At 40.9% G+C, this 17,082-nt stretch overlaps 1 protein-coding gene across 2 annotated transcripts in view; it reads left to right on the plus strand.

Annotated features, from left to right (window-relative positions):
• LPIN2 (lipin 2) overlaps window positions 1-15,101 on the plus strand; it is a 102,664-nt gene extending 87,563 nt beyond the window's left edge. For both annotated transcript variants that reach the window (XM_069731148.1, XM_069731147.1), the window contains exons 15-20: window positions 3,606-3,754; window positions 5,604-5,690; window positions 6,089-6,241; window positions 9,637-9,751; window positions 11,476-11,579; window positions 12,672-15,101. In XM_069731148.1, the coding sequence (XP_069587249.1) occupies window positions 3,606-3,754; window positions 5,604-5,690; window positions 6,089-6,241; window positions 9,637-9,751; window positions 11,476-11,579; window positions 12,672-12,816 (753 nt within the window). In that variant the 3' untranslated portion in view covers window positions 12,817-15,101. The remainder of the gene's footprint in view (window positions 1-3,605; window positions 3,755-5,603; window positions 5,691-6,088; window positions 6,242-9,636; window positions 9,752-11,475; window positions 11,580-12,671) is intronic.
• Window positions 15,102-17,082: the final 1,981 nt, after the last annotated feature.

Below are 17,082 nucleotides of genomic sequence, written 5' to 3' on the forward strand. Positions count from 1 at the left end.
GGCATATACTCTCAGGGAATGATGCACGTCCGAGCGCTCGTTCACTGTTCCTGCACCATTGCAGTCTATGGCTCTGTTGGCGCATTCGTCCGAATCTTTTTGCGGGGAGGGGGGTTCAGACGTATGCACAGACTAGGCCACCTAAATGCAATGTGTAAGCACCCAAAGACATGATGTGGGCTAAAAAGAAAAAGTGAAAGTGGACAACTTCATTACATATAAGCACTTAGGATGGAAAGTTACCCAGGTGATAGAGAAGTCACTTAGTGGTCCTTTGCTCAAAATAATCATGGCATCCATTTTATTATGACTGGGGTTCTTATCCCATGTAAAAAAAAAAAAAAAGTAAGCATGCAGAAATACGGTGCTACTAATTTATTAAGAGGTGCTCACCTCTTACTACATTGGGAATATTTATTGCTCTGTCTGCACCAGAAAATCAAATTTATGTCTGCAACAAACTATCATAAATTGGCACTCACATTGTGCTTGACCCTCCACCTTCTACTTCACTCAGCACCGTTTTTTTCAAAGTGGCTAGAGAAGCAGAAAAATTTAAACTATCACAAATTATAAAATCAACAATGAAGTCACTGGACAAGGTCTTCAAATTGAGGAACATTGGCGACGAAGACACTGCTCGTACATAGTCTGGAATTTTCTGTAGTAACATATGGATGTAAAACCTGGATGATAAAGAAACAACACAAAAGAAGAATCGACACCGTCAAAATGTGTTGCTGGAGAAGGATGTTATCAATACCATGGATGGCAAGAAGAACAAACCAATTTTGGAACAAATCAAGCCAGACCTGTCACTCGAAGAGAGGATCAACAAACTACGACTTGTATACTTTGGACACATCATACAAAGAGAGCAATCACTAGAGAAGGACATCATGGTTGGAGGAATAGAAAGAACAAGTCGAAGATGAAGACCAGCAAAACCCGATGGCTTCATACTGTCAAGATAATGGCGGGGAAGACCCTGGTAGACCTATCTAGTCTTGCACGAGACCCATCTGCCTACAGGCTGAAGGCCATTAATAAGATTAATAATAAATACAAATTTTATATATGGTGTGTGCCATAATTTCAACTTTTTGCACCCTAAACCTAACGTAAAGGTAGTGATAAATGTCCCTCAGTTGTTTTTTTTTCCGGTTCACTGTTTGGGTATTTTTTTGTTTTTTCCTTTTGTAGATTGTGGAAAGTGCCTATAAAATTAAAAACATGACCCAGCAGCAGAGGCTTGGCAAACAAAGTAACATGTTACCATGTCCAACTGGTGTTAATTTCTGCTTTGTACATGTATACGGCTGAGAAGAAAGACTGGAATATCCCCTGCTAGCTGAGCCTACTCCTGGGATGCCTGAGAAAATATCAGGATGAGATTACATCCATTTTATCAAACCACAAGCTTTCTCCAGGGAAGCTGTGCAAGCACTGATAGGACTTTTTCATCCACATTGAGAAAACAACATTTGTACCGATGCCAGCTAGAAAGCTGAAGTATCTTCCTTGTGTTAGAGGCAGAGCTTCTCCATGAAATCACCAGGGAAATCATTTTGATCTTGGTACACAACTTTTCTTCCTAAATTTAAAGACTTTATGAGCGGCCGGATGTACACTCAAATACTGCGACTGATAGGTCGGATTTTCTGATCTCTCCTCTGTCCTACACTTCATTTGAAGCAACATTTCACATGTAACAAAGTTTTGTTTCCTCAATTCCCTGAGTGTGCATGTTCATAGTGGAGCAGGCAGAAATCGAGGCGGTGTTTGATTGAATAGCGAGCAAAGTTCTAAAATCAGAATGTACAAATTAGAAAAGCAGTAACCTGACCGCCTAATTATAAGTACCGTAACTGGGATCCATTATTGTACAGATCCATCATATCTGTCAGAAAGCTATGCCACCAGTGTGAACAAAGGCTTGTTTCTGGGCTGAAGAATTCTCAGGAGCCTGGTTGCATTCTCATACAAATACCAGTGTGCTCATACATCTACAATTGGATTATAGCTATTCATACAAGATCCTAGTTGCTCTTGGAGCATCTGCTACTGGGTCTTAAAGTCATCTGTAATTCATCCATCCATCTATTGCTTCTCATAGACTGGATTCTCTCCCACTCCCATCGATTTGGCTCTTTCAGATTATGCTGGTTTTCAGATGTGTAATACATTTTAAAGAGCCCTGAAATGTTAATTAGCTGCCATTTATAGGTCATGCCCCTCAATTACCACAGCGCTGGTATGTAAAACATATATAAAGGGGTCCTCTGCTTTGAAATGTTCTTACTTGTTGTGTGTCCTTTGAGAATAAGCCCTCCAATCATCCAAACTGTGAGGAAACCTGGCACTTTTCAATTACCAGTCACCACCACAGGGAAAATTAGAGAATGTCCACAAGGACACAGACCTTTTTTGTTTTTTCGCTTTAATTTTTTCTTTCCTCCAAGAACCCTAACTTTTTTTTCCTCAACATAGCCATATGAGGGATTTTTGTTGTTGTGTGAGTTGTAGTTTGAATGGCACCAATAATTTTGTCATACAATATACTGAAAACGTAGAAACCAAAGTGAAATGGCAAATAAAGTAATTAACTCATTGGCGATCTTTTAAAAATAAAATTACTTGGCAACGTGAACGTTTTGGCTCCACAGAGCCTTTCTTAAGCAATTCAGATTGCTTATAGCATCCAGCTTATACTATCTATTGAACCCGTTCTACGCCCGAGTGAGAATTTATATTGCTATATGGTCTCCATCCTGGTATGTGCTGCTTCCATCCTGCCCCCTTATCTTGTCATGTGCTGTTACCATCTTGCACCCCCATCCTGTCATGTGCTGCTGCCATCCTGTCATGTGCTGCTGCCATCCTGTCATGTGCTGCTGCCATCCTGTCATGTGCTGCTGCCATCCTGTCATGTGCTGCTCCCATCCTGTCATGTGCTGCTCCCATCCTGTCATGTGCTGCTCCCATCCTGTCATGTGCTGCCCCCATACAGCGCCCCGTCCTGTCATGTGCTGCTCTCATCCTGCGGCCCCATATTCATTCTCTCTCCCTCTCTCTCTCTCTCCCTCTCTCCCTCTCTCTCTCTCTCTCTCTCTCTCCCCTACCGTTACATTATAGATATATATATGTGAAGATATTTCATTGTCTGCAATTAATAGTGTTATACTATAATGTATTGCAATATATAAGAATCACAAACTCCTAGCAAACACAACCTATTTCAGGGCTGTACCGGAGCACCACGCTCGTCAGTTACATCCAGCAGGCCCTTGACTGCCATGATAGCCTATGTGCACCTTGCTCTGTGTAGAGCATGCTCAAAAGCCGTATACATGCACATGATCCAAGACTGAATAGTGCGTCAGTGGTCGAGAAGGGGTTAAGTGTTGGTGTCCATTCACATCAATGGGTTGTCTGTGTAATACAGATCAGATCCATAGTGAGAATCGCCCTCCACTTGGTACAGATGAGAATCCTGATCAGGACCTCTTTCTTTTGACCCTTTAGACATGTCCATGTACAATGTGAGGCCATTGTTGGCGAGGAAAGAATATTAGAGCACAAATTGTGTAATTAATTTATTTCAGGAAAAGTTGAACCTCCGTGATGGTCCCAATGATATCATGTTTAGCATAACCACGCAGTATCAGGGCACGTGTCGCTGTGAGGGAACCATCTATCTGTGGAGCTGGAATGACAAGATCATCATTTCTGACATTGATGGAACAATAACAAAGTAAGTATATACCTTTATGTGCCTAGAAAAAAAATTATTTCTTTTTTTAATTTTTTTTTTTACCATCTTGACACTTCAGTCTATGAAGTCCATGTATGTATCATTTGTAGACGTGGTCTGACTTTCTGCTCTCGTGGTGCCCACTCATCACTTCCCACACAAACTATTCACTGTGGGAACAGTTTCCAGTACTAGTACTGCAATGAGGTCATGTGGTTTGTAAGAGCAGTGAATTATACGTTCCTCCTGTTATTTGACTCTTGTGAGTAAATCTGTCTTCAGCAGTAGATTAGGTATTTTAAGGTTGTCAAGTGAGCGCTAGTGAATTCTAGAAGTCCTATTAGTTTGTAGCTAATAATCATTTCCTACTGGCATTTCCACCAATAAAGGTTAATAAAGCAAAATTAACTTTCTTAATTCTGCAGAACTGCTTGTTGCCAAGGTGATAAGCCACCTCAGAAGTGGCCGGTTTCCTAGGCCTGCATCTCCAAGCTGTTGGTTATATAGCTTACAAACGCTACTCTGAAATGCCTGTGCTTCTCCCCGTGCTGCAGAGACAAAATTTCAGCAGCGAAGAGCATACAGTTCAGGCCAGCGGCTCAGTTGTTTGGCCTGCCAGGTCAGTCTTTAGGAGCACACCGCCACCTGACAAGCGGGAAGCTGCAAGGCAGTGGAGCACCGTGCTCCTGAAGATCTGAAACAGTGATGTGCCGGTAGCGGCCGGCTATACATAGTGGCTGCATCTGGGTACTGCAGATCGAATGGGGGAAAATGTGCCTTAGCCAGCTGTGGCCGCTATGCCAGTGATGGAGCTGTGCTGCTCCGCCATCATGCACATCTGCTAATAGATGCTAATAAGTGTCATACCCCCACCAATTTGGTATTGATAGCATAATTTAAGGTTAAGCCATCAAGTAATGGACAACACCTTTACCCGTGGCCTCCTCCAGACAGCGAATTATGTTCTTTCTGATGGTCTACGTTTTAGTGCAGTTGCTGGCACAGAACGTATCTTTAGAATGTGGTCTGGATAAGTGACAGATACGTGAAGCACATGCCTCATTCCAGTAATGTTAATAGTCTGACTTCTCAGGAAAGGGGGGGACTTTTTTTTTTAAATGTAATTTGTTGGTATGTGCTAATGTAAGTTAATGTAAGTTATGCTTTTAGTGTGCCCCGACTTGTTCTAATCCTGCCTGTTGTCCTGTTTTGGTGCAGGTAGTTATGGCACTCGATCATGTCAGAATTTACTGACTGCAATAGATGTTGTTTAGGTTATGGCCTGTAAGTTATAATTCATCCCACCTCAGTATTCCATGTAGTGAACCGTAGATGTGACGTAGACTATCTCACTATATCTTACCAGGGTAGAGATACAAATGTGGCCCCTCAAAACTTCTCTTCAGCTGACAGCTCTGTGTGGCTAGCCCAACTCTTGTTTGGCTGCCAGCGAACTCTTCCAACCATAATCCTACACCCTCAGCATGGCGGAGCATTCATGTATTCTCAGTAGAACGAAGGAAGCAAATTGTTCTAATATTCCCCCTTGGCTATCTCTCCAAAAGTGTAAAAAAAAAATCTGGAAGAAGTCCAACAGATGGTCCTTGCCTCTCCACATTTTCCATCAGGGAACAGCCATGAGGCCCCCATGCACCTTCCTGTATAAATTCAGTTTGTCTGACCAATATTTATCTAATGTTGCATGGTTGGCTTCCAAGATTTATTTTCTAGAGTGGATCTTTACTGAGCTGTGTAACCCCATAAAATAATACAGAAAAATGGCGACTTGATATGCAACTCTATGCGAATTGTGAGCATTTATACATCCACCATATCTGTTTTATTTTAGGTCAGACGCCTTAGGCCAGATTCTTCCTCAGCTTGGGAAGGATTGGACACATCAGGGCATCGCCAAGCTCTACCACTCCATACACGAGTATGTATCTTCCTGTACCAAGCTGTAGACCGTAATGAGGTCACTGTTATGTCTTCCATGAATGCTGGCACGTTTGTGTCACCTCGAAGTTACCATAGGACTTCAGTTTGTGTGAAATGTGAGAATATCCATTAACAGTAAGGAATCGTAATCTGTCAGCTAAGCCTCAGTTAGCGTTATTCATCAGATGTCTGGAGTGACTGTGCTCCTAATGAATCATCGGGTCGTAGAAGATCACATTACTGCACCTCTGTAAGAATCTTTAGAGAGCAGCAGAAATGTCTATATCCAATGTCCATAGAGGTATTAGTAGTCCTGTACTTTGTGTTTAACCAATTCTGTTGAAGCAAGACTTGTCCAGTTGTTTGCTTATTGTCACATTACGGTTCTAATTTCAGGAATGGATATAAATTTCTGTATTGCTCTGCCCGTGCTATTGGCATGGCAGACATGACTAGAGGGTACTTGTCCTGGGTGAATGACAGAGGCACTATACTTCCCAGAGGGCCCTTAATGCTGTCACCAAGCAGCTTGTTCTCTGCATTCCACAGGTACGTGTCCATTTTACCTACATTACCTACTGCTATTCAGTGACTTGAATGTGAAGACACAATATTAGTTAAATAATGTGTGTGAGTCTCTGGGGCTCATATTTTAAGCTACTTGGACCAGGATTCTGGCCTAATGCCTACATAGTATACAAAAAACCTGTCTGTCGTGTACCACAATTATGTGATTTAAAGATTTGCCTTCTAAAGGCTCGATGAGGGATGAGGCCTATTGGAAATTTGGCCAAGAAAGGAGGGTGAGCGAAATGGTGATCCCATTCTCCAAAATTGGGCTAAAAGTTGGCATAACTTAGTGAACCAAACTAAGCCAACAAATAAGTGATAGTACATTTGTCTAATCTTTACATCTGCTTTATGACTGGGTCGTTCTTCTCCCTTCCTAGCAAGGCACATATTCAGGTTTTATCATACATGGGCTTTTTAACGACTCTTTAAAAAAATTAAAAAAAACGTTCTCATTTGGATATTCAAATAATTTTTTACTTTTCTTTTTGGATACGTTAATTTGTCACTTTTTAATGCTTGTTTCTGATATCTGGGGAGATGGGGTGGTTAAAGAAAAATAATAAAATATATCTCTGGTTTTTATATTTTTTTATATCCTCAAAGGACCACCAAAACATCTTGAATTGTGTTCCCCTGTTCCATATTAAAACATTGTATCTATTGCTGATTTTTCCTGTAGCTGGGGTTGGTATATTAGCCCCGGTTACAGGGGAATTTCATCTTGATGACTGGCTCTCCTAGGACACCTCAGCTCCTGTCGTCTTCTGACACCCTGTGGTAAAATGACCACACGACTGCGGAGGACAAAGTACTGACTGCTTCCTTATCTGTATACACAAGCGCTGGTTCAGCACTTATGTCTGTGTATACTGCGATTTAGACAGTAAGCATAGCAATACATCTTGTTTATCGTCTCTCTTTTCGGCTGTGTGTGACAGAAACTTCCCATCCCCACAGGTGCAACATCTTGTGTTAGCTACCTAGACTGCGTTGCTGCTTATAGAACGTCAGAGCAGGGTAAAGTGTGGACCGCCTGGATGCATAAAATCAATGGGTAGTACAGAAGTGAACGGCGCGGGGGCACTTAGAGTTTTAAATAGCACCAAAATTAGCAGAGTTTTCACTATCTAAAAGTTAAACGCCATTAGCAAGCCTGCCCCACTGGTACCACTTACAAAATGTGTTTCAAGGAGAGTTTATTCCAAAGTTTTGCAGGACCTTGATCTAGCATCGACACAGAACATTGTGGCAGTGCGTAGTTTCTTGGCCAACGTTCATATGTGAGTAAACTGGGTGCGCTTTTCATCACCTCGCAGAGCTGAGTATTCACAGTATGTCTATTGCCAGCATTCCAGTGCAGAAAGCTTGCTATGCCATGGAGTATGACTATAAGTATGCATGATTATGGAGTAGAGCCACTTACTGCTCCTGGAGGAGCACTACATACCATCTACAACAAATCAGCTGCCATCTCTTAGCATTTACTCTTAGGATCGACAATTTTAACAAACAAGCAAGACTCTCTTAACTATCGAGGTTCAAAAGTCCTTCATCAATGCGAAGTCAATAGGACAAGGGAATGGAAAGTTTGCTTGTGATTCTACAATGCCTGCTAGAATTATACCGTATACCAGAGATTAAGGGTATGTGCACACGTTGCGGATTTTGCTGCGGATCCGCAGCGGGTTTGACGCTGTTTTTCATACGTTGTACAGTACCATGGAAATGTATGGAAAACAAAATCCGCAGTGCACATGCTGCGGAAAAAAACACGCAGAAACACAGCAGTATTTTTTTCCGCAGCATAATAATAATAATTTATTTACAGTACATAGCGCCAACATATTCCGCAGCGCTTTACAAATTATAGAGGGGACTTGTACAGACAATAGACATTACAGCATAACAGAAATCACAGTTCAAAATAGATACCAAGAGGAATGAGGGCCCTGCTCGCAAGCTTACAAACTATGAGAAAAAGGGGAGACACGAGAGGTGGATGGTAACAATTGCTTTAGTTATTCGGACCAGCCATAGTGTAAAGCTCAGGTGTTCATGTAAAGCTGAATGAACCAGTTCACTGCCTAGGTATGTAGCAGTACAGACACAGAGGGCTAATAACTGCATAAAGTGTATGAGAACATGTTGCGAGGAACCTGATTATGTTTTTGTTTTTTTGTTTTTTTTTAATGGGCCACACAGGGATAGTTAGGTTGATGCGGTAGGCCAATCTGAACAAATGAGTTTTTAGGGCACGCTTAAAACTGGGGGGATTGGGGATTAATCGTATTAACCTAGGTAGTGCATTCCAAAGAATCGGCGCAACTCGTGTAAAGTCTTGGAGACTGGAATGGGAGGTTCTGATTATGCTAACCTGAGGTCATTAGCGGAGTGGAGGGCACGGGTAGGGTGGTAGACTGAGACCAGAGAGGATATGTAGGGTGGTGCTGAGCCATGGAGTGCTTTGTGGATGAGGGTAGTAGTTTTGTACTGGATTCTGGAGTGGATGGGTAGCCAGTGTAATGACTGGCACAAGGTAGAGGCATCGGTGTAACGGTTGGTGAGGAATATGATCCTGGCTGCAGCATTCAGCACAGATTGGAGAGGGGAGAGTTTGGTAAGAGGGAGGCCGATTAGTAGAGAGTTACAGTAGTCCAGACGAGAATGAATAAGTGAGACAGTAAGAGTTTTTGCAGAGTCGAATGTAAGAAAAGGGCGAATTCTAGAAATGTTTTTGAGGTGCAGATAAGAAGAGCGAGCCAATGATCGGTTGTGGGGTGTGAATGAAAGCTCGGAATCAAGTATAACCCCAAGGCAGCGGGCATGTTGCTTTGGAGTAATGGTGGAACCGCACACGGAGATGGCAATGTCAGGCAAAGGTAGGTTAGTAGAGAGAGAACACGAGGAGTTCAGTTTTTGACAGGTTCAGTTTCAGATAGAGGGAGGACATGATGTTAGAGACAGCGGTAAGACAATCACTGGTGTTTACTAAAAAGGTCGGCGTGATAACAGGAGAAGTGTATAATTGGGTGTCATCAGCCTAGAGATGGTACTGGAAACCAAATCTACTGATTGTTTGTCCAATAGGGGCAGTATACAAAGAGAAGAGGAGGGGGCTAGGACTGATCCTTGAGGAACCCCAACAGCAAGGGGAAGGTGAGAGGAGGAGGAACCAGCAAAAGATACAGTGAAGGAGCGGTCAGAGAGATAGGAGGATGTCAATTCTTTACACCTTTATACCTGCTCCACAATAAAAAAAAACCTGCGGATTTACCAAAAACAGTGTGGAAAAATCCGCACACCAATCTGCAACGTGTGCACATACCCTTATACTGTAACTTGTTCATCCTTTTTTTTTCTCCTTCCTTTAGGGAGGTCATAGAAAAGAAGCCCGAAAAGTTCAAGATTGCTTGCCTGAATGATATTAAAAACCTGTTTGGTCCACATCAACAGCCCTTTTATGCGGCTTTCGGAAACCGTCCTAATGTAAGTATTGTACTTAAAGGTTGAACTTGATGGACCTAGGCCTTTTTTCAACCTAATATAACTATGTACTAATTATTTTCTCCCTGTGCCTGTGGAGCCGCTGTCATTTTTTTCCATGCTAGTCATTAAAGGGCATATCCCCTTTGAAAAGATTTGGCCATAGGCTCATGTACCTGAAAAGAAAAAAAAAAGACCGGACGGACGTTTATTTTCCATTTCCTGGGTCCAGTGCGGAGTCTCCGATCCTTCTCCCGTCTGTTTGTCTGCAGCCGTGGCGTCACTGACAGCTCTGCAGTCAATCACTGAGCTCAGCAGCTCTGCTTGTTGTAGACCACATAACCCGCTGGTGTCTCGGCAGCTTATGCTATTGGCACTGGTCGCACTGGTCTGCCATAGTTATCGCTTGTGAAGATACAGTATACTTATTTTTTTTAGAAACTTGTTCTCTCATTAAAGGGATATAACCTCTATCAATGCAACAGAAGAGTTTGCAGATGAAAAGAATTGTTGAACCTTGATGGTCCACATAGCAATGCTGTGTAATATTTTCCACATCGGTGTTTACTTTAATGAAGTAATAATGCAGCCTATGATAAGATATCCCCCGAATTGCAAACCAAAGCCCCACAGTAAAGCTTTAAGCCGGTGACCCCCAAAGTCACAATTTGAACAGCATATTACATTGGTTTCAGTGTGTCTGAGTGTGTAGTCTATAAAATGATACATAAATTCATCACATAAAAAATATTACTAATTAAAAAGCATTACCCATGATTATGAGACCCCACAATCACAGCAGTCACCATACATACAAGCAAAAACAAATACTCTTGGATCTAAGCTGTGATGACTTTTTTGATCCAAGGTTCCTTTTGTTGGTATGTATAGTGACTGTGGGATCTGTTTTTTATTACTCCTGGTATATATTTGTGATAGTAGCGTATATTTGTAGTGACGGCGCACTTAATTGTTTATTGATTCTGCAGTTCCTAAGTATGTTTGTTCAGTAAATCTGTTTCATGCTTCCATGTCCGTATAAAGCATGGCCGCTGCAGATTGTGTGCTGGAGGAACCATTGTGTCCTTATATAAAGTGTGATTTTAAAAAATAAATAAATTGTTCCCTGAGCTGCAATATTATAAAACCCCACTGAAATGTTGGTTGTGGTTTGTGGACGTGTGTATGACAAATGTGCAGTCTGGTGTATAGAATCCATATGTGCGCAGATCATTACATAAACTGCTGTGTATATGTACGTGTCATTCTCCAAGTATACATGTTCTCACCACCCATGCATGTATTCCAAATAAATGAGAAAATTATATGTTAAAGTTATGTTGCCAGAGACCGCAAGAAGAGACTTCCAAGCTGGGCTTTATTTCTTGTACTATCTGGAACAAAAGTGGAAGGAAGCCAAAGGTTATCAAACACCAGGGATCCCCCTGGAAGTTTACGTAGTGTTCAGCGTCTTCCCGTTTCCCCATGACTCAGTGTTTCCTGAGGCCCGCGGCATGGGAATAGACATTATGGCTCTGGCTCGCTGTCCAGCTTCTGTGTTGAAATGTTTATATCTGGATGCTCTTTAAAATAATTTCCTCATCGCTGACTATTAACTCTGCCTGTGCTTTTCACTGTACGGAATGGCGGTTGAATCTAATTCACTGTGACTTTGAATTGGAATATCTTAGGGACGGACTCTAATATACAGTGTATATGTCTTATAGGATGTTTTTGCTTATATGCAAATTGGAGTCCAAGATTGTCGAATATTTACTGTCAATCCAAAAGGCGAATTAATACAAGAGAGGACAAAAGGAAACAAGACATCGTAAGTCTCCTCTTGGGCGGCTAATATATGTGTAATGGATGTCATAGCGTTAGAGTTGAGGCTTACTATTGATCTACTGACCAGATCGCAAAATCACGCAGCCACGGTTTCTGGCTCTTCCCTGATCTCGTAATTTGCTGAACACATTGGACCGATGGTGCGGACTATTGCAGAAGGGCTTCCCAGTGTCGAGGCTTTTTGGGGTTTATATTGCGATTGTGATCGCATTTAGCCTGAAGATATTTCCTCCGTTTAGTGAAAATTGTAACTGTAGCCGAGACGCTGATTAGAATCATGTTTTGTTTTTACTCTGCACTGAATGGAACTTATTCCTGTTTTTAATCAAAATGCCAGATTTATGACGAAAATAACACTCAGGAGGATCACAGTGATCACTCCTAAATTTCGATGCTCCTCAACTGTGCCACTAAGGTACATAATTTAGCGGTTTCTTCTAGATGTTGATGGCTGCTCATTGACGGATCAGCAACAATTACGGTAACTTGGTTAAAGCAAAGACAAAAACTAATTCAAATGGGCAAATCTCTTATCCTTTTTACAATAATATATTAAAATGTATATATAAAATATACTATATATTTTTTTTTTTTAGAATAGTGAGTTTCTATAAAGTATAATAGGAATAGATAAGAAATTGTATTTTTATTGTAATAGGAAAAAAAAGTGGCAAACATGTTTTACACATTGGTAATTGGTTGAGCCTTTATTGATCCAGTTCAATCCAGTCCCCCCCAGAGGTAAAGGAGTATACCCGTATCTTGGATATTTAGGGAATATCCATGGGGTATGATAGATGCCGGTTCCATCTGTAGAACATGGGCCGGTTTTGTTCCACCTGAAATGGAGAGGTCGCGCGTGCTTGCAGCCCTCTGTTCATTTTCTCAGGAGTACCGAAAATTACCGAGCAGGTAACTTGTTTTTGTCAGACATTTTTAGTATACCTAGTGATTGTGCTAGAAGTATCCAAGATGGGGATACTCTTATAACTGATCATGATGGAATCCATCGTGCTTGTAATATTACTTTGAGTGTGAACGTTTCTTTGACCGTTTGCTTTCTTCCCGTGTCCAGGTACACCCGACTAAGTGAGCTCGTCGAACATGTGTTTCCTCTGCTGGACAAAGAGCAGAACTGTGCTTTCTCTTGCCCGGAATTTAGTTCTTTTTGTTACTGGAGAGACCCGTTGCCAGAACTGGACATGGCAGACTTGACGTAAATCCGTCCCGAGAATGTCTGGGACTGTTAGTGGACGTGAAATCATTTCGGTCGGCAGTCGCTTACCCGGAGTATTATTGTCTGTTGTTTCCAATGCCTTTATCTCACTTTGTCTTACAGTCGATTAGTAATTTGTAGCCAGTACAGATATCGTATCCTATCAATATATTCAGGGAAAATGTTAGGAAAAAAATGATCTAGTTTTATTACAATATCTTAATTCGCTGTAATTTCACGTTGTTCCTGTGAAAGAAGCATTGCACATTTTCTCTTGTGTTCAAGCATACCTTGAAGTGGAATTGTCTTTCTCGATCATGTTGTGCCTCTTTTGAATTTTTTTTTTTTCCATCTTTAAAGCCATTGGGGTGTAGCGTCTATTGCAGGGCAATACGCTTCAGGACCCACAAGCGATGGAGACTTTAAGTACGTAGCGGAAATAGCACGGCGTGCGCTTATTATTATTTCCTAGACGTTAATTAATTTTTCAACATCTGTGAAAATGCTTCATCCAAATATGTATAACAATGCAATTATTTATTTTACCTGCATTTCAAGCCACTAACACATGCACTGGGTATGAAATGTGTGCGCAATTCTTGATTTAGGACTGTCGTTTGAAGCAAAAACACTTTTTTTTTTTTTTTCTTCATAAACGTTAAATGTTATGATTTTGAGTTAACATTTCATCCTCATGGTACCGAACTTTCACCCTGTTATACTAAATGAAGAAATGACGGCCGGCAGAGTCTTTTGTGCAGAATTGTGTTCACATACCATTAGTATCAGGCAGTAAGTCTCCTTCGTCTTTGTCCACTTTTGAACACTCTATTCTTAAGATTATTACAGGTGCTTTCCCAAATAAAAGATTTACAATTGTTTTTTAACAGGAAATGTTCTACCTGTGAAATGTAATTCTGCTTGCATGTAATACACTGCAGTGCAGGCAGCTCGATTATTTTTTTTTATTTTTTTTTTTTTTTTCCCCCTAATTCGAAGGGCTCATGTATAACTTGGCTGAGTGCTATAGGATGTTTCCTCACATAGCACTCGGACCAGTGCTATTCTATGGGGCAGCTCAGATCTGCAATTATTTACTCATGCCGATTTAGCACGAGAAAACAATTGCAGCATGCTGCGAGTGTATCAGAGAATTGGATCGCACTCACCCATACAAGTCTATTAGGTGCGTGTGAAACATCGGACTGCACTCTGATGTCATCTGAGGGCAGTCCGATTACTGCAGATGCTGGCAATAGAGGAGATGGAGAAAGTACTTTCTCCGTCTCCTCTGTACCCGTACTGTGATTCTGTCATTCAAGAGGATGTGATCACAGTGCACTGACACTTGGCTCAAACTGACAGTTTGGGCTGAGAATCATTTACATAATTGGCTCAGATTCTCCCGCACGAGAGAACATGCGCTCGCGTGACCCCAGCTTTAGAAGTCAGAAAGCTTGCTAAATGGAAGATGGGCAGCACTAGATAAAGCAGCATGCGCTGTAGCATATTACATGCAACCTCTCTGAGAAATGGTCGATATGTAATAGGAAATTGAAAATCTTTTATTTGTACTAATGCACAAAGGTGTACAACGCCTTAAATTAATCAGCTGTAGAGAAAGAATACACAAAGCCAGTAAAACTAAGAAATGTATAATAGTATATGAAGTAACCAATGGCAACCCATCAGCTACTGCGTTTCATTTGTCTGGTGCAAGTTCGACAGTGGCCGTAAGTGTCTGATCAGTTGCGGTGATTTAGTGATCCCCTCCCAGCCATATTGGTGAGTGATCCTCTTTGATTACTCATCTGTTTAGGTACTGCCTGTTTTACAGTGGTAAAAAATTATATTTGATATCCTGAAGTAGACCCAAAAATATTTTTATATTACTTTAAAGAAATATATAGGGGAGTTAGAATGAAGCTGCAAGTTCTGCAAATATAAAAGTTGCAGAGTGGTCGCAATATGACTAATGGGGAATTTTGGATTAAGATAAAGGAAAGCAGTTTGGAAGGTTCTGTATCATAATTACAGGGTACAAGCCAACATTGCCTGACTAACCTACACTTCACTGGTGCTGGCTGTGGTTATTTGCAGAAAGTATGCAATAAATCTTCCTCACAGCCAGCAAGAACTCATTGTGCACAATTATTTTCTTTCTAAATGTCTTACCTTCACATGAGGTATGAGTCTACTTTTATAAAGTGAAAAATTGTGAAAAAAATTTAATTGTGTTAGGTATTCTGTTCAATTCAATCCAAATAAAGTGTTCAAATATTTTATATATTTGATCTGTGTATTGTGCTTCATTGTATGGGTACTAGAAGTGTCATGCGTGTATGTACAGTGGGGCAAAAAAGTATTTAGTCAGTCAGCAATAGTGCAAGTTCCACCACTTAAAAAGATGAGAGGCGTCTGTAATTTACATCATAGGTAGACCTCAACTATGGGAGACAAACTGGGAAAAAAATATCCAGAAAATCACATTGTCTGTTTTTTTATCATTTTTTTTGCATATTATGGTGGAAAATAAGTATTTGGTCAGAAACAAACAATTAAGATTTCTGGCTCTCACAGACCTGTAACTTCTTCTTTAAGAGTCTCCTCTTTCCTCCACTCATTACCTGTAATAATGGCACCTGTTTAAACTTATCAGTATTAAAAAAACACCTGTGCACACCCTCAAACAGTCTAACTCCAAACTCCACTATGGTGAAGACCAAAGAGCTGTCAAAGGACACCAGAAACAAAATTGTAGCCCTGCACCAGGCTGGGAAGACTGAATCTGCAATAGCCAACCAGCTTGGAGTGAAGAAATCAACAGTGGGAGCAATAATTATAAAATGGAAGACATACAAGACCACTGATAATCTCCTTCGATCTGGGGCTCCACGCAAAATCCCACCCCGTGGGGTCAGAATGATCACAAGAACGGTGAGCAAAAATCCCAGAACTACGCGGGGGGACCTAGTGAATGAACCGCAGAGAGCTGGGACCAATGTAACAAGGCCTACCATAAGTAACACACTACGCCACCATGGACTCAGATCCTGCAGTGCCAGACTGTCCCACTGCTTAAGCCAGTACATGTCCGGGCCCGTCTGAAGTTTGCTAGAGAGCATTTGGATGATCCAGAGGAGTTTTGGGAGAATGTCCTATGGTCTGATGAAACCAAACTGGAACTGTTTGGTAGAAACACAACTTGTTGTGTTTGGAGGAAAAAGAATACTGAGTTGCATCCATCAAACACCATACCTACTGTAAAGCATGGTGGTGGAAACATCATGCTTTGGGGCTGTTTCTCTGCAAAGGGGCCAGGACGACTGATCCGGGTACATGAAAGAATGAATGGGGCCATGTATCGTGAGATTTTGAGTGCAAACCTACTTCCATCAGCAAGGGCATTGAAGATGAAACGTGGCTGGGTCTTTCAACATGACAATGATCCAAAGCACACCGCCAGGGCAACGAAGGAGTGGCTTCGTAAGAAGCATTTCAAGGTCCTGGAGTGGCCTAGCCAGTCTCCAGATCTCAACCCTATAGAAAACCTTTGGAGGGAGTTGTAAGTCCGTGTTGCCAAGCGAAAAGCCAAAAACATCACTGCTCTGGAGGAGATCTGCATGGAGGAATGGGCCAACATACCAACAACAGTGTGTGGCAACCTTGTGAAGACTTACAGAAAACGTTTGACCTCTGTCATTGCCAACAAAGGATATATTACAAAGTATTGAGATGAAATTTTGTTTCTGACCAAATACTTATTTTCCACCATAATATGCAAATAAAATGTTAAAAAAACAGACAATGTGATTTTCTGGATTTTTTTTTCTCAGTTTGTCTCCCATAGTTGAGGTCTACCTATGATGTAAATTACAGACGCCTCTCATCTTTTTAAGTGGTGGAACTTGCACTATTGCTGACTGACTAAATACTTTTTTGCCCCACTGTATGTGTGTGTGTGTGTGTATGTATATGTATGTGTATATATATATATATATATATATATATAAATATAAATATATATATATATATATATATGTATGTGTATATATGTGTGTAATATATATATATGTATGTGTGTGTGTGTATATATATATATATATATATATATATATATATATATATATATATATATATATATATATATATATATATATATATATATATATATATATACCGTATATACTCGAGTATAAGCCGACCCCCCTAATTTTGCCACAAAAAACTGGGAAAACTTATTGACTCGAGTATAAGCCTAGGGTGGAAA

The sequence above is a fragment of the Ranitomeya imitator genome, chromosome 6 (genome assembly GCF_032444005.1).
Source record: "Ranitomeya imitator isolate aRanImi1 chromosome 6, aRanImi1.pri, whole genome shotgun sequence".
In the NCBI taxonomy this organism is placed as follows: Eukaryota; Metazoa; Chordata; class Amphibia; order Anura; family Dendrobatidae; genus Ranitomeya; species Ranitomeya imitator.